The following is a 15267-nucleotide window of genomic DNA, read 5'->3' as shown; positions in this document are numbered from 1 at the left end:
ATCTTCAGATACGTTATCCCTCTAAACACAGAATAAACTCTAAATCAGGTTCAGGTGGTCTAGAATTCCATAGAGTGAGCACCATAACCTGAGACCTGAAGGCCTGCTAAAACCGTGTCAGACTAAAAAAAAACTATATTTTCACAGGCTTTTAGCTAGGCTTGAAGTGGGTAGTTTACTCATTCCTTTTGTATTGTACCGTTTCTTTATTGTAATAAAGTAATCATTGTAATGTCTTTTTGACATTGTGAATACTTTCATTGTGAAGTAAATGTTTTGTAAGACGTGCTATATAAATACATTTGTCTTGACTTGCTCATACGTATACAAGAGGCTTGTATGCTAGGTATTTTCGGCACTCAACTGTCATACGATGAGTTTTGAATCAGGTCTAAAAGGTGGATGGAGAAGGGGTTTCTCTCACCGAACAAACTGTGAATTTGCCCTTCGCTAAATCCCACCCCAAAAAGCGATTGTCCAATGCCAATCCAAATAGTTTAGCAACTGTTGCTATGCAGGTTCAGCTTTCGCCACCTCATAGCTGGCAATGTTATTTTGCATGGTTGTGTTGTTGAACACATACACAGCTTAACGTAGAGAAAGTTACACGAATGACCCACCCAGGTGATGGCAATAATACTAATGACCGTATTCTTACCGTGCAACATGAAAACTCCTGTCAGGTGGTCGTTAAAAGTAGATTTCTCCCTCTGTCATTTCCTCGTATGTCTAATATATTTAAATAATGTCATGCAAATTTGTCCAGTGCATAGCCTACTGCAGGCCTGGTTGACTCGATTTAGAAGACATTTTGATTATCTTGCCACTGAAATGATCGATTATTTATATGGAGAAATGACGTAATTTAACTTTCATCTCTATGGGGGAGAAGGGCAGCTTGTCCTGTCTCCTCGCTGCTAACGTGCCTATTGGACAAGGACGGGTTGGGGGAGGGACTTGGCAAAGGGCTAATTCTTATCATTCATTCATTCATTCCTAAGCGTTTCAATTCATTTTAATTTATTTGATTCTAAACATCTTTCTCACATTCCTCAGATGACGAGGACGAAGGCAAGGCCCCGACCCAGCCCCTGTTGAAGAAAGGCAGGACATCCCTTTTTGTTTTTTCTCTCCTTTTCATCTTCTTAGATCGATTCTCCTTTGAAATCTTTTCCCTCCTGTGTTTTTTCTTTTTTCTTTTTTTCTCCACACTTCTCGTCTTGCTTAGCTTTTGCTGTGACGTCTTTCCCGGACACACACACACACACACACCCTTTGTGTTTCTCCCTCGTCACCATTGACGCCATCCTCCTCGGCATTGATTAACACATCAAATTGACATAAAGAACGATCCGCTTTCATTCCTACACGCTATTAATTAGCAACGCCTCTGGTCGGTTAAACTGCAGTTCTTTTAATATGAATGGTGAATTCGGGTGGCTTTCTAACATCTTATTCCCCCCCTGTTTTCTTCCCTCTTCTCTTTCTCTCTCTCTTTCACATGCTCAACATTTTCCCGCTTTCTTGCCATCTACCTATCCTCCTGTCCATAATATAATCCAGCTTCAAGCTCTATTCCCTTAGGGGGGGGTGTGTGTGTGTGTGTGTGTGTGTGTGTGTGTGTGTGTGTGTGTGTGTGCGCGCACGTGCCAAGAATTTCTATATCGGTGTTATCCCTATTAAGTACTACTGTTTAGGTTCCACTATGTGCCTTATATTTTACTCTCTCTCTCTCTCTCTCGCGCAGTCTCTCGCACCCTCTCTCTCTCTCATCTGTTCTTTCTGTTCTCTCTCTCTCCATCTGTTCAACATCTGTTTCTTGTCTCTGGAGGTGACTCTGTTATGCTGTTTTTCTTGCTCTGATGTAGTTTTCTTTCCTCCTCCCTTGCAGCCCCTTGCGGACTAGCCCGGCTGTCTCTCTAACTTCTCTGTTCCGTCTGCACTCTAAAGTAAACCGCTGCTTGAACTCCTGAGTGCACAAATGGATCCATTTTTAAACTCTCGATTCACATTAACCCATTAAGACCTGAGGCAGATTCTAATCTACGAATACCTTCTAAATCAGTGGTTCTCAAACTTTCCAAGATTTTCTTTTTTTTAAAACGGCAGAAGCGCTGTGAGCTTGTCGATCTTCCATTTTTGAATAGCAAACGTATAAAATCTAAAAGCTTTCCTGGTTTTAATGGGATAAAGATGCACTCGGTGACTTTCTTGTTCTACGCCTGGATTTGAACCCTTTTCCTACAATATCTTTGGTATTTCCCCTATGTTTGTTCAGCACTGGTGCCCCAAAATGATAATGTCTCAATAAGAATATATATTCAGGAAAATGGTAAATCACATTGGTTTTCCATCGACCATAATGTAGCTTTAGCAGTTTAGCGCTAACCCTTTTTTATGGTCTGTGGGAAACTCGGCCAATGGCGCCTGGAGTGGTTCTCTGGGTCCTTGGGGGGGTTTCTATTCATTTGAGGGTTCCTTGACATGAGAAAGTTTGAGAACCACTGCTCTAAAACCCTGTTTAGGAACCATTATAGGGGAAACACTCGCTTTCTGCTCTCTCTCTCTCTGCCTCTATCTCTGTCTTCTCTTTTTCATGTCTCTCTCTCTGTGTGTCTCTCTCTCTTAAAAATGTCTGCCGTAAAACTACTCTCCTTGGCAAACTAAAGCCTCGTTCTCTAGTCACAGATACCGTAATCACTGGTGTTGGCTTGCTGTCTAAACCGTTATGTCATTTGTGTTTGTTTGTTGTGGTGTGTGTGCGTGTCCTGTATGTTCTCGTGTGTGTGTGTGTGTGTGTGTGTGTGTGTGTGCCTGTGCACTGTGTGTGTGTGCGTCCACGCGCTCCAGACAAGAAGAGCCCCACGGTGATGCTGAATGTGTCGGACCAGAGGCTGCTGGAGGCCAGCCAGCAGTTCCAGAAGAAGCAGGGCAAAGGAACCGTGGACGTGTGGTGGCTCTTTGACGATGGAGGTCAGACTTCAACTGCTTTGATTAAACTCCTGTAGTCCCTAGGTGGGGTTGGCAAAAGCGCCTTTCTGTGTGGAGTTTGCATGTATCCCCTAGGGTAGGTACCCTCACAAAACGCATGCAGTAATCCTGGTCTCTAAACTGCCTCCCCCTGGTCAGCCGGGGCACATGATGGAGGGGAAAGGAACTGATTGGAATAACGTGTTCCACGCGCTACGTCCAACCAGGGAAACTCCCCCCTGTCAGGTGAAAAGAAGCGGCTTGGACTCCTCATGCATTGAAGGTCAGTCCGTTGCTCTCCCCAGGTTGACAGAGGGAGTGTAGCACCCAGAATTACAAAAATCGTGGGGGAAAAACTCCTGTACTCTTGGAGAACCTGACTTGAGTTACACTTTTTCCATCTACGCCGAATCGCTTCGCCAAAAACCAGCAGATCTACAAGCTTTTTGACTAATGTTTTCCACCTAGAATATGGACACTGGGGTTCAGGTGGTCAAGTGAATGACGTTTTTTTTTGTGTGTCCCCACATCAGGCCTGACCCTGCTCATTCCGTACCTGCTGACCAATAAGAAGAGGTGGAAGGACTGCAAGATCCGCGTCTTCATCGGAGGCAAGATCAACAGGATCGACCACGACCGCCGAGCGTAAGAAGCACCAGTTAGCACATTAGCGCATCCCCATACTATTACTCGGTGGTGGATAGTAACTGAGTACATTTACTTAAGTATTGTACTTAAGTACAATTTTCAATTCTGAGATTTGTTTATATACTATAAATATAAAGTATATACTTTACTTGAGTATTTTCCAATACTTTTACTTCTACTCCACTACATCTCAGAAGAAAATATTGTACGTTTACTCCACTACAATTATTTGAAAACTTTAGTTACTAGTTACTTTGATTATTATTATTATTACAAAACATGCATTAACACTAGCATGACTGAAGTAAAATGAGACACACGTACCATGTGCTTAAAATTCATATTTAGAAAATGTTTCAGATGTCAAACATTTCTGAGATGATAGAATGGTGATGGATGATGATGGTCATGGAAGGGGAACCTTCTGAAAGCTTCACGGGCAAAGATAATCAACTTCAAAATCTCAAAATAACGGCCAAAATGACCTCTCAGACATGCTAGTGTACATTTCGGCCATTTGAAAGTAGCCGATCTACAATATGTACAAGCTCACAATGCGTTGCGATGTGATGCATTGTGAGCTTGTAGATCTGCTATTTTCAAAAGGTTTTAATACATTTGATAACTTGAGATGGGACATTCTGCATTATGAGTACTTTTACTTTTGGTACTTTAAGTACATTTTGATGCCAATACCTTTGTACTTTTACTAGAGTACATTTTTAATTCCGGGCTTACTTAACAGAGTATTTCTACAGTGCAGTATTGATACTTTTACTCCATTTAAAAAAATGTAGTACTTTTGTTCCACCACTGGCCGTACTGTTGTTCCTGCATCACACTGTCTGCCGATCGAGGCTTTCCTTTTATTTTCTTCTGTAAATCTGGCCAATTGCGTTTGGATTTTAGCTGCCCTGATATGTGATTGATAGATCCGTTCGTGTTACATGAATCGTGCCAAATAAAGTCAGTCGATTGATCAATTTGATCGGAACTTTATCAATCCCTGATCGAATGAAGCCAATAATGGAAGCAAAGTGCTACAGTGAAAATAAATCTCACTCTTTCCTTTGTGTACTGAAGCGCACACACACACACACACATACACACACACACACTCTCACATGTCAGCCACAGCTGCCAGGATAATATTACGGCTCAATTTGACTTTGTTGCGTGTGGTGTAGATTTACAAGGTCACAACGGCACAATGTTTTCAGCTTGTGAAATGAAACCAAATTTACCCGTACAGGTCCATTCGGGTTTTACACTCAAGAGTTACCTTTAACATCTCCATTATTTAATTCACAAGAAGTCTACACAATTGGAGAATGTAGAATAATTGATGTTTTGATCAACATATCTCTCCTGTGGTACCACATCAATACAGCATGGAATTGTGGACATTGTGGGAATTGTGGTCTGCGAGTCTAAATCTCATCAAATGGTGGTCCGTGGCTCAAATGCCTAATAAATAATGCACCTTGACGTGAAAAGGTTTGAGAACCACTGGTGACTGGTCTAAACATTATTGGATCATTCCTGGATGGAATCGGACCGTTATTTGCAGCATTGCGATGAAATGCGCACATCTTGGAGGCCGTGGCCTCTAGTCTGTGCTTCAGGCGATGATGTTGTTTTAGAGACGGACGGCCTCTTTGTAGCAGAGAGCACAAGGAAATCACCCTGATCCCAACAAGACATTTGGCTCACATCTGCACTGCCGAAATAACTCTGTCTGAAGGGGCTTTTGAGGGTCTGATTCTGTGTGATTTCCTGTTTGAGGGGTTTGAAAGTAACCAAGTACTGTACTTGAGTACAGTTGTATTGTTTAGTGTATTATTGCTTTACTTGGGTATTTCCATTATTTCTTTTTTTATTATATATTCTTTGATTCTACTCCACTACATCTCAGAGGCAAATATTGCACTTTGTACTTACTTAGTTACTAGATTTGTATTAAACGTACATCAAACTGATCAAGCCCCATTTTATCCTTCAAGCTCTGTAAGAGTGCATTCATGTAGATCTGCACTTTTTCTAAATAATTTGGGATGTGCAACAGTCTTCATAATGCATAAACAGTTTTCAGTACTTTTGAACTTCAAGTAAAACAGTATTTCTACATTGTGCTATTGTTATTAGGGATGGGACGATAATCCTTAATCGACCTGACATTCTATAGTGTTTATAGTTTCAATGTACGGATATTCTACTGTTGGACTGATGATACGTTCTTGGGTTACTTATGATCCTAGATGACTTTTTTTACGCCTTTGATCTTCTTGCTAAAATCACTCTGGATTAAGAGCGTCTATTAAATGCCTAAATTTCAAATTGTAAGCATATTTCGATTATCGTAATGTCGCAATTATTTTTGCCACAATAATCGTGACAATTGGCATATTGTTCCATCCCAATTGCTATTTTACTCGATTAAAACAATCGGAGTACTTCTTCCAGCATGTGTGAATGTGGTGTTCTTTCTGTATGCAGGATGGCCACGCTGCTCAGCAAGTTCAGGATCGACTTCTCCGACATCACCGTCTGTGGAGACATCAACACCAAGCCCAAGAAGGAGAAGTAAGTGTGTGTTCAGTCATTCAGACAACCTTGAGTCCTGCCTAGTTTCAAGGTCTTGAGCTCTGCTGCAGCGGTGTTTGCACCTCTATCGCGTCTATGTAGGTCTTCCCTTCCTGCCTGTGCTCCGGGTTGGCCGACACCCACAGGTGTCTGTTGACTTGTCACCAGCCTCATCCTTCTCTCTCTGACCTGGTCTGTGACCCGGGTGCATGTGTTTGGTCTGACGTACCATCAGTCCGACAGGCATTAGTCCGACACCCTACCCCAAACCCTAACCTCACAGGGAAGCCACGGGTGAGTTTTAACCGGCAGCGCATGTCGGGAGCCACGGGTGAGTCTTAACCAGCCACGCATGTAACGGACTGTTGCAACGTATGCGCCCCCTGTGACCTGTGGTACGTCCCCGTAGAGGTCCACTTTTCCAGTGTTATTCGTGGCATTCAGGGCCCTTTCCTGTTAAAAAAAATGAACATTCCAAAATCATGGAAAGTGATAGGCTCCCCTACTAGTTGTGCTGTGAGCGTGCGTCCATGTGTCAGCCCCATACAGCAGCATTGACTCCACTGTTCTGTAGCTACGATCGGGTCAAAGCTTTTGTGGTTGTAACTTGTAACCTCCTCTCTCTCTTTGTGTCGTCAGCACGACAGCGTTTGAGGAGATGATCGAGCCGTACCGCCTCAAAGAGGACGACATGGAGCAAGAGGCAGCCGAGAGGCTGAAGAACAGCGAGCCCTGGAGGATCACAGACAACGAGCTGGAGCTCTACCGCGCCAAGGTCAGGGCCGTCACGATTACACATTTAAGAGTTTTTCACGTTTTAAGATTTTTTTGCATTGCCTTTTTTAGCATTTTACGGTCGTGATTTTACGGTCGCACGCCGTCTTTATTTGCGTTATGGCTCATCTGCTCAAAATGCAATATCCGGGGCTTGATTAGAGCTTAATTTGACAGTTATGACAAAAAATGCGATCGCACGATCAATCTGACTCCAGATCAGTGCTGTGAAATGGCCGACTTCCGGTTCAAACGGAAACGACGAGAGCTCGTCCGTCTTTGACTTTTTCTTTAATTTGTCTGGCACCCAGCGCCTACCGTCCCTAGAGGCACCTGGCTACAGGGGAGTAGCACTTTGGATGACATCCCAACCGTAAATGACATGGAATGTTGCTCAATAGACGCTCCCAGGCTGTAGACTGGTGCGCTCTGTTATGAAACGATTAATGTTCCGTCTTTTGATTAAAGGGAAACTTCACCCTTTTTGCCAAAAAATATATGTTAAAGACCCTCAGGAAAGTGTTCTAAATCTTCTAAACGTCATGTGTGTAATATGTGGTTTTAGATATTTTAGATTTTAGCAGTGAGCCCAGTGTCTCTGATGTCATGGACACTGGGCTCACTTACTTCCTGGACTACATGTTGTCTCAGTAAGACAGCCCTCCCCCTATCCACAAGGAGGAGCAGTGCACCAAAGCATTATGGGAATTGTAGTCCAGGAAGGAAGTGAGACCAGTGTCGATGACATCAGACACTGGGCTCACTGCTAAAATCAAAAAGAATCTAAAACTGTTAACTAATTTACAACCCTTGTGTCTGTTTGGACACACCACTGCTTGTCGGTAAAGTTATTTGAAGCAGACAACTTGACATACAACTGCATCTAAAACATATTTTTTTTGTCCTTTCAGACCAATCGCCAGATCAGACTCAACGAGCTTCTGAAGGAGCACTCGAGCACGGCCAACCTCATCGTCATGTAAGATCACCTACTGTACCTACTGTACTGTACCCCTCTGACTCTGTTTTATTTATTTATTATCGCCTACTGTACCACTCTTCTGACTTTGTTTTATTTATTAGACATTAGGGGGGCCCGTGTCCACAGGGAACACCTTTTGGGCTGAGGGGAGCTTTGGATATCATGCCCACAGTGTTTTGGATATTCTATCCAGTGCTTTGGATATCATGTCCACAGCGTTCGCACACACTGTGAGGCCCACTCTGCCAATCAACCAACAAAAGAATGTGTCCGTGGCTAGACTTGGTCTTGTCCGTGGCAAACTTTTAGATTTTCTTTTTTACACACCATTATAATGTTCTTATTTTGATCATAAGACTCATTTACTGAATGTCAAGTCTCCAGGTTTTCTTCAGAATATGTATGCCACTGATTCACTGACACTATGCCATTTGAGTCCATTAGTACTAGCAGATCTCAAATGTTGTATTTGCAAGGACCCCCGTAACTCTTAGCGTGTTACTGTACCAATGGAACCAATTGGTTCCATGTTTACAAAGTGTACATGCTCAGGCCCTTTTTCTGCCAAAAGAATTTCGGTTCTAGAACTGGTTCCGTTCTAGATTGTTGGAACCTTGGTGATTTCACGGAACCGACATTCTTTTCTTCCAGTTCTGAACCAACTGTTAGGGTTCTGAAACAATTAACTCTGAACTGGTTCAATATTAGGTGGGGAAGAAGAACTGAACCGGTTCAACCCCGGTGGAAAAGGGGCCTGAGAGTGTATAAATGGAACGTATGGGTCCATTTGGTTCCATCTGTACACTCAGCAGACCTGTTAATGGTCATTCGGGGCTAGCGTTTCTAGTAATACTTTTGTCCATTCCTTTTGTATATGTCCGTGGCAAAAAATGTATAATTTTGACAAACTTGTTATGTTTGTGTGTGTTTCAACAGGAGCATGCCTCTGGCACGGAAGGGCGCCGTGTCCAGCGCGCTCTACATGGCCTGGCTAGAGACACTGTCCGGGGGTCTGCCTCCCCTGCTGCTGGTCCGAGGAAACCACCAGAGTGTGCTCACTTTCTACTCTTAGAACACACAAACACTACCCTACTACTGTATAATCCAAGCACACTCCCATTATCTATAGAATAATACCCGTGGTTCTCAAAGCGCTTACTTTCAAGGATCCTCATAACTCTCTGAGGCCCCCTTTTTCCACCGAAAGAACTTTGGTTCTAGACTAGAACCGGTTCCAGGGGGGGGGGGTTCCAGTTCCGAAGCAACTTTTAGGGTTCTGAACCAATTAATTTCCAGTGGGGGGAAACAGAACGGAACCGGTTCAATCCCGGTGGAAAAGGGGCCTGAGAGTGTACAACTCAAACCGCACGGTCCGTTCTACAAATTGTACACTCTCAGAGTTAACACCCATTCAAGGAGCCCTGAGGGGCCGCAACTTTGAGAACCACTGTAATAATAATAATACCACACCTACCGCCACCTACTGGATCATCTAGGGACAACACAACCCCACACACACACACACACTACACACTAACAGGCATCCACACTTTCCGTCTTAAAGGGCCTAGAGCTGGGGGCGTGGCAAGATTTGACCCGCCCAACTGTGACTTTACCTTATCGGCCACCGTTTTACAAAAATGAAAAAAGAACATAACTGTAGTTTGTTAGGTTTTTTTTTTTATGCACATATTTTTATGTTAAACTGTCAGGCGATGGGGCCTCCTTAAAATGCCCTCTGCATCTCCGGCTGATCAGTCTGGGGCCTCTTATGACATCGTGGACATTTGGTTTTTCGGTCCCCCCCCGGGTGCTTGATCCGCACTTTCTATGCTTGTGTGATTTAATCACATTAACCGCGGCGAAGGTTCTCACAATAATGTCTGAATGCACTTCGGTGCGCTGGTGGAGCTCCTATTTTGCCATGGGACAACAAAGTGTAACTCGGGATGGTTCAAATGCGTAAAAGTCGGATGAATCTACTGCTGCGTCTGCAGCAGGTTTGAAGTCCATGCCATGAATGATTTTCTACGGTGTGGTGAAAGCAAAACGGAATCCAATCGGTCTCCTGGAAAATGAATCAAACTACAGTATGTTCAGTAAAATGGTGGTCAGTAATGTCAAGTATAACCATGAGTCATAGTCCATGGACTCTACATAACAGACCAGACGCTATGGTGCTTTATAAGTCCTCAGACACGCAGACACACATCAGTAGGAAGACTATTTAAACAATGTCGTTGAAGTGCTTACGGTTGGAACGTTTTTATTTATTTTTTGGCCATGAAGTTTCTGAACTGAGTTTCATCTTAAAAAGGCCTTGTTGTGGTTTGTTGCGCACAACGACAAACTATAAATTGGGATTTTTAGCGGTTCCTGTCTCGTGGTTTTTCCCCCCACAAAGTGGGAGGAAACCCCTTTAAAAGTTGAGTTCACACTTCTGCACAATGTTCACGTCATCGATGACACTGCTTTTATCCCCTGGATTCTCTTGATGTCATAACTTACGTTTTTTATTTTTCTTCTTGTGACGCAGCAATAATTTTATTTATTTTCTTCTCTTGATGGAGTATTTGGGAGAGAGAGCTGTATAGAATGCTTTGCAACACCTTCTATAGCCTTATGGATGTGCCTTTCCAGTTGAATCAGATGAAACTATTGATAATACACTGATGATAATACCTATACGAGTAAATACTTTTATTTTGGAGAATTGCGTTCGTGCAAGTGGAGGCTGCGTTAATTCTCATTCATTCCTCTTCCGTTTAAAACCATCACATGAGCGGCTTTTTGTCGTACTCGACTCTAGCCACATTAAAGTCTTCCTCCTTCGACACAGTCGTACAAGGCAAATATGTTGGTGCACTAACGCCATTCCTGCAGTCACAATCTAAACTCCCTGAAATGTGACCACATTTTGAGCGGTCCAAAACTAAATATTTCTCTCTCTACAGTCGAGATCGTAAGTGGTCTCTGTTTAGTTCTGTGTCAGAAATGAATGGGATGGGGGTATAAATGATGCTTAGGATTTTTGTCGTGTTTTTCGCAACGCTGCTTGTTGACTGGACGGTTGTAACTACAACCGTTGTCATCCCTGTTCTGTGTTTTCCCATGAAACGCTAAAAAATGACAGCTTTAAGCCTAATGTATGCTGCGTCACGCTCAACGAAAAAATACAACCGTCATGAAAACAAAAGATCTCAGTTCGGAAGGCGTTATTTTTGGTGAGCGGCAATCATTGTGCGACGAAATATAAAATTAGCCGTTTAGCCCCACACAAGCCACTTAAGACTTTGCCTTAATGCTAGATCTAATGATTGTCAAGATTTTTCTCTTATAAGCCATACTGGCTGGAATGTTGACTTCCTCGGGGGTTGGGGTTGCGTATATGGACCACGATCCATTGTTAACGTGAAGATAACACATTGATTGTTCAGTACGTTCTGCGCAGTTTTCATGTACGCATCTAGTTACGCTTCCATGAATCGCCTCTGGTGGGACGGTCTGCGTTGTGCGTTCGCCCAAGACACGGCCATGATTTGGATTTGTGCGTTCATGAACAGATTTCCATTTAATCTGGCGGTTTGCCATACTGTCAAGTTCAAGAGCATTAGCTTCCTAGTTCCACAGACTCTGTACTTGCGTATAACTGTAAATTGTTGGTGACCTGCCCGACTGTTTTTAATCATTTTAGAAGTGGGGAGAATCGCTAGTTTAGCAGAAGCCACAGTTCAAAGTGGTGATCTGAACACACGTCTATGCAGGTGACTCGATGTAGGAGCGAGCGTGGTCACTCGTTGGCGCAAGTGCCACCATTCACCTCTGTTGTTAGGGGGGGGGGGGGGGGGGGGGGGGCGGTATAGAAAGTATAGCCCTCGCGTTTTTATTTTACTTTTATTTCTTTCCAAGAGCTGTTGGTATGCTACTCGGGAGCATTTCTTCTCAAGGTTGCTATGGATCCAAGTGTACAGGCAATTCATACTTTGTCGTAATGGCGCATCATATAGTAACGAATAACAATCAACCAATTGATCCAAAGATATTCAGTATAGATGGGAGGGGCATAGTGTAGAGCCTTTCGGAATCTGGTCAGCTAACTACAGGGTTTTAAGTGTAAAACATTTTTTTTGCGCAAGGGTACAGCAAAGCATGAATTGGCCTCAATAGCTGACTGCCAACAGAGGTGTTGAATTTGTTACTGCCATCATCCAACGGATCGAAACAGGGTTCTTTTGTCATTTGTTTATTCTTCTGTTTTGACCTTTGCCTTCCCCTCACACAATGTAATGTTCATAGGCTCTTCTAGAAGTAGACTTGATTTGTTCCCACATAATATCCTGTCCTATATGCAATTTTAAATGAGAAATGTGGCAACAACATTGCTTAGGTTAGCTGAATATACTACACAAGTACGAGTTCACATGTATAATCTTTAGTTTTTCTCTCATTTATACAAAGCTCTTTTCTTCTTTTTTTTTACCTCCGGTTTCCACGAGCATTAGCGTAGATTTCAGTCCCATGTGGAAAATTGGCAGATCCAGTGTAGTTTTTTGGTATTATTTAATGTAGGATCAATTAAGGTTTAACACACCACGCCTGGTTCGGAAGATTATTTCTTGATTTATCGAATAGAGCTTTTAAGAATTCTGAATGTACTTATTATTAGGCCCCCTTGTACCTCTGTGATATATACTCACCCCCTTACTGTTACAAAGAAACAATGTTACAAAGAACCTGTTACATTTGTATATTGAAATGTATTTGGTATATATACATATAATGTATATGTATCATTACAACTTTAATAAGAGGGGATTCTTCTTTTTTGTCTTTCATGTTCCAATGTGCACGTGGATACATCACAACCAAATAAAGCGTGTTAGTGTTAATCTGTGCTGTTTGCATTTTCATCCATACTCAACGGTTTGGGCCAGTAATATTGTGACTTGTTGCACCTCTCAATAGGCTCTATGCACACAGGATAACTCCTCCTACTTCCTTCCTTGTTCCTGATGATACTAATTAAGGCTCTGTTCCATTTATTGTACAGTAAATTTTAATTTCAATGACCCCCATAACTCTTGAGAGTGTACAAATGGAACCAAATAGCCTCTTACTGGTCCATTTGGTTCCATTTGTACACTCTTGAGTTACACACCTTTTCCGGGGCCATTTGGAACCCACTCAAGGACACTTTGAAACACACTCGAACAATGATTCCAGTGAGCTAACATGCACTGACACTGTTTGACCAGAATGGAACAGAGCCTATATTAGTATCTAACACCTGTGAAGGATGTAGGGAAGGGGCCCAGAAGTAGGAATTTATTGTTATTCTGTGTGCATAGAGCCTACTTAGACTTTGTCGTGTGGAGTTGTACGCCGAAAATAGACAATCGGAAAGTTCTCGGAGCATTTATATGGTCTATTTTCGGCACCTGAATCCATCGTGCTACAAAGTCTAAATTGGGCTATCAGACTTACTTCCGCAATATATACATTACATTTCTATACCGTGCACCCTTCTCAGAACCTTCTGCAGCTCATTTTGGGGTCCATTTACCCCTCTGCAAAGCACTGCTGCACTGTATGTACGTTTAGCTAAAGCTATGTAACTGGCGATGAGAGGAAAGAAAATGAAGAGTGTCTGAATGCGTGTCATCCCCTATAGTTCACACTACAAACATAACTTAAACCTGTAAATACATTTAAGTAGTATCACCACACAAAATTAAGGGAGTGGACATGTTAAAAAAAAATTATAATGGAGGATATATTTATTTTTTAGTTTTAGAATATTTAGTTTTAAGTTAATTTGCATGTAGAATTTTATTTTTCTCTGGGGGGTGGGGGTGATTTCATTAAATTAAATTTCCCTTTTTTTTCAGTCTGTATATTTCTATACTTTCAATGCTTTTTTTCTTTCTTTTTTTTTTAAGCTATGTTGACGAAATGGTTCAAGCCAGTTTTATTTTATTTTTCCAGCTCTCCTGCAAAGGTGAACGGCATCAACCTGTTGGGTTGACACAGTAATGTTTTTTCTTTTCTTTTTTTCATATACTGTACTCTACTGTTACCTGTCACAGATATGCTTTTTTTTTCTAACATTTTAACATTTAAAATTATCTATACTTTGTACATCTTTATTGCAATAAAGAAATCAAATTAAATAAATCAATTCATGTGGGATGTTTAACCGTTTACTTTGTCAAGTTTAGTTTGTTTTCGGTCACAATTCAACATAACGGTGCATTGATACAGCGAAGGGCAGCAGAAGTAAATGGATGAAAAAAAGTGTATGACTGAAGCTGCTTGTGCTCACCAGTGGTGTAAAAAGTACTCACCATTTTTACTTGAGTAAAAGTATCAATACAAGAAATATAGAAATACTGCTTGAAATACAAGTAAAAGTCTGGAATCCCGAATGTACTTGAGTAAAAGTACAAAAGTATTCAGCATCAAAATGAGTACAAAAACACAGTTCCCATCATTATGCAGATTGCAATATTTCAAAATGTATACATCTTTTGAAAATAGCAGATCTACAAGCTCACAATGCATCTCATCGGGGATGCATTGTGAGCTATAAGCTTGTAGATCGGCTATTTTCAAATGGACGTAATGAAGTGGTTAATGTATATGTTAATTTGTAGTAATCAAAATCTACAAAGTAGCTATAGTAACTAATGTTTTCAAACCAGTGAATCTGAGATGTTGTGAAGTAAAAGTAGCCTACTGAAAAGTGGAAGTACTGAAAATACCTCAAAATTGTACTTAAGTAAATGTACTTGGTTACTTTACACCACTGTTATTAATATTTATATTTTGTCAGAAAAAAGGATTTCATTGCCGCCTGGTGCAACCTATATGTTGTTCTACCTTTGATGCCAGCGTGCTCTGTCTCATTCTTTTTTTTAAATAGTTATGTTGCTACATGTAGGCCTATAGCAATAGCTGATGAGTCATCAGCTATTGCTATACATGTAGCAACATAACTATTTAAAAAAAGAATGAATCAGAATTTGAAGGTTTTCAGAAACCTTAGGTCAGGCCCTATAAGACGTTCCCAGATTTGGCCTCAGGCATCAATGGTTTAACCTGACTTCAATTGAAAGGGATTCCAGCAATGCATCTGTTTTTACCAAGGAAACTAATAACAAATAATAGCATAAACTGCAAATATAGGATTTTATTTAAATATATATTTTATATAAACAGAAACCCACAACAGAAGTTGGCCATCTATCATTTCTGTATTTCTGCAATGTTGCAGTTTGCCTGTACGGGGAGATGTTAACCCACTTATATTC

The 15267-nt window shown here is 41.6% G+C and overlaps 1 protein-coding gene across 1 annotated transcript in view; it reads left to right on the top strand.

The window, feature by feature from the left end:
• slc12a2 (solute carrier family 12 member 2) overlaps positions 1 to 14158 on the top strand; it is an 83963-nt gene extending 69805 nt beyond the window's left edge. Inside the window, exons 21-27 of the mRNA XM_079524867.1 lie at positions 1057 to 1104; positions 2851 to 2973; positions 3504 to 3615; positions 6115 to 6201; positions 6841 to 6976; positions 7887 to 7954; positions 8894 to 14158. Of these exons, the coding sequence (XP_079380993.1) occupies positions 1057 to 1104; positions 2851 to 2973; positions 3504 to 3615; positions 6115 to 6201; positions 6841 to 6976; positions 7887 to 7954; positions 8894 to 9029 (710 nt within the window). The 3' untranslated portion in view covers positions 9030 to 14158. The remainder of the gene's footprint in view (positions 1 to 1056; positions 1105 to 2850; positions 2974 to 3503; positions 3616 to 6114; positions 6202 to 6840; positions 6977 to 7886; positions 7955 to 8893) is intronic.
• The last annotated feature ends 1109 nt before the right edge of the window (positions 14159 to 15267 follow it).

The sequence above is a fragment of the Electrona antarctica genome (assembly GCF_951216825.1).
Source record: "Electrona antarctica genome assembly, chromosome: 16".
Classification (NCBI taxonomy): Eukaryota; Metazoa; Chordata; class Actinopteri; order Myctophiformes; family Myctophidae; genus Electrona; species Electrona antarctica.
This window is presented reverse-complemented; position numbering and strand designations above follow the sequence as displayed.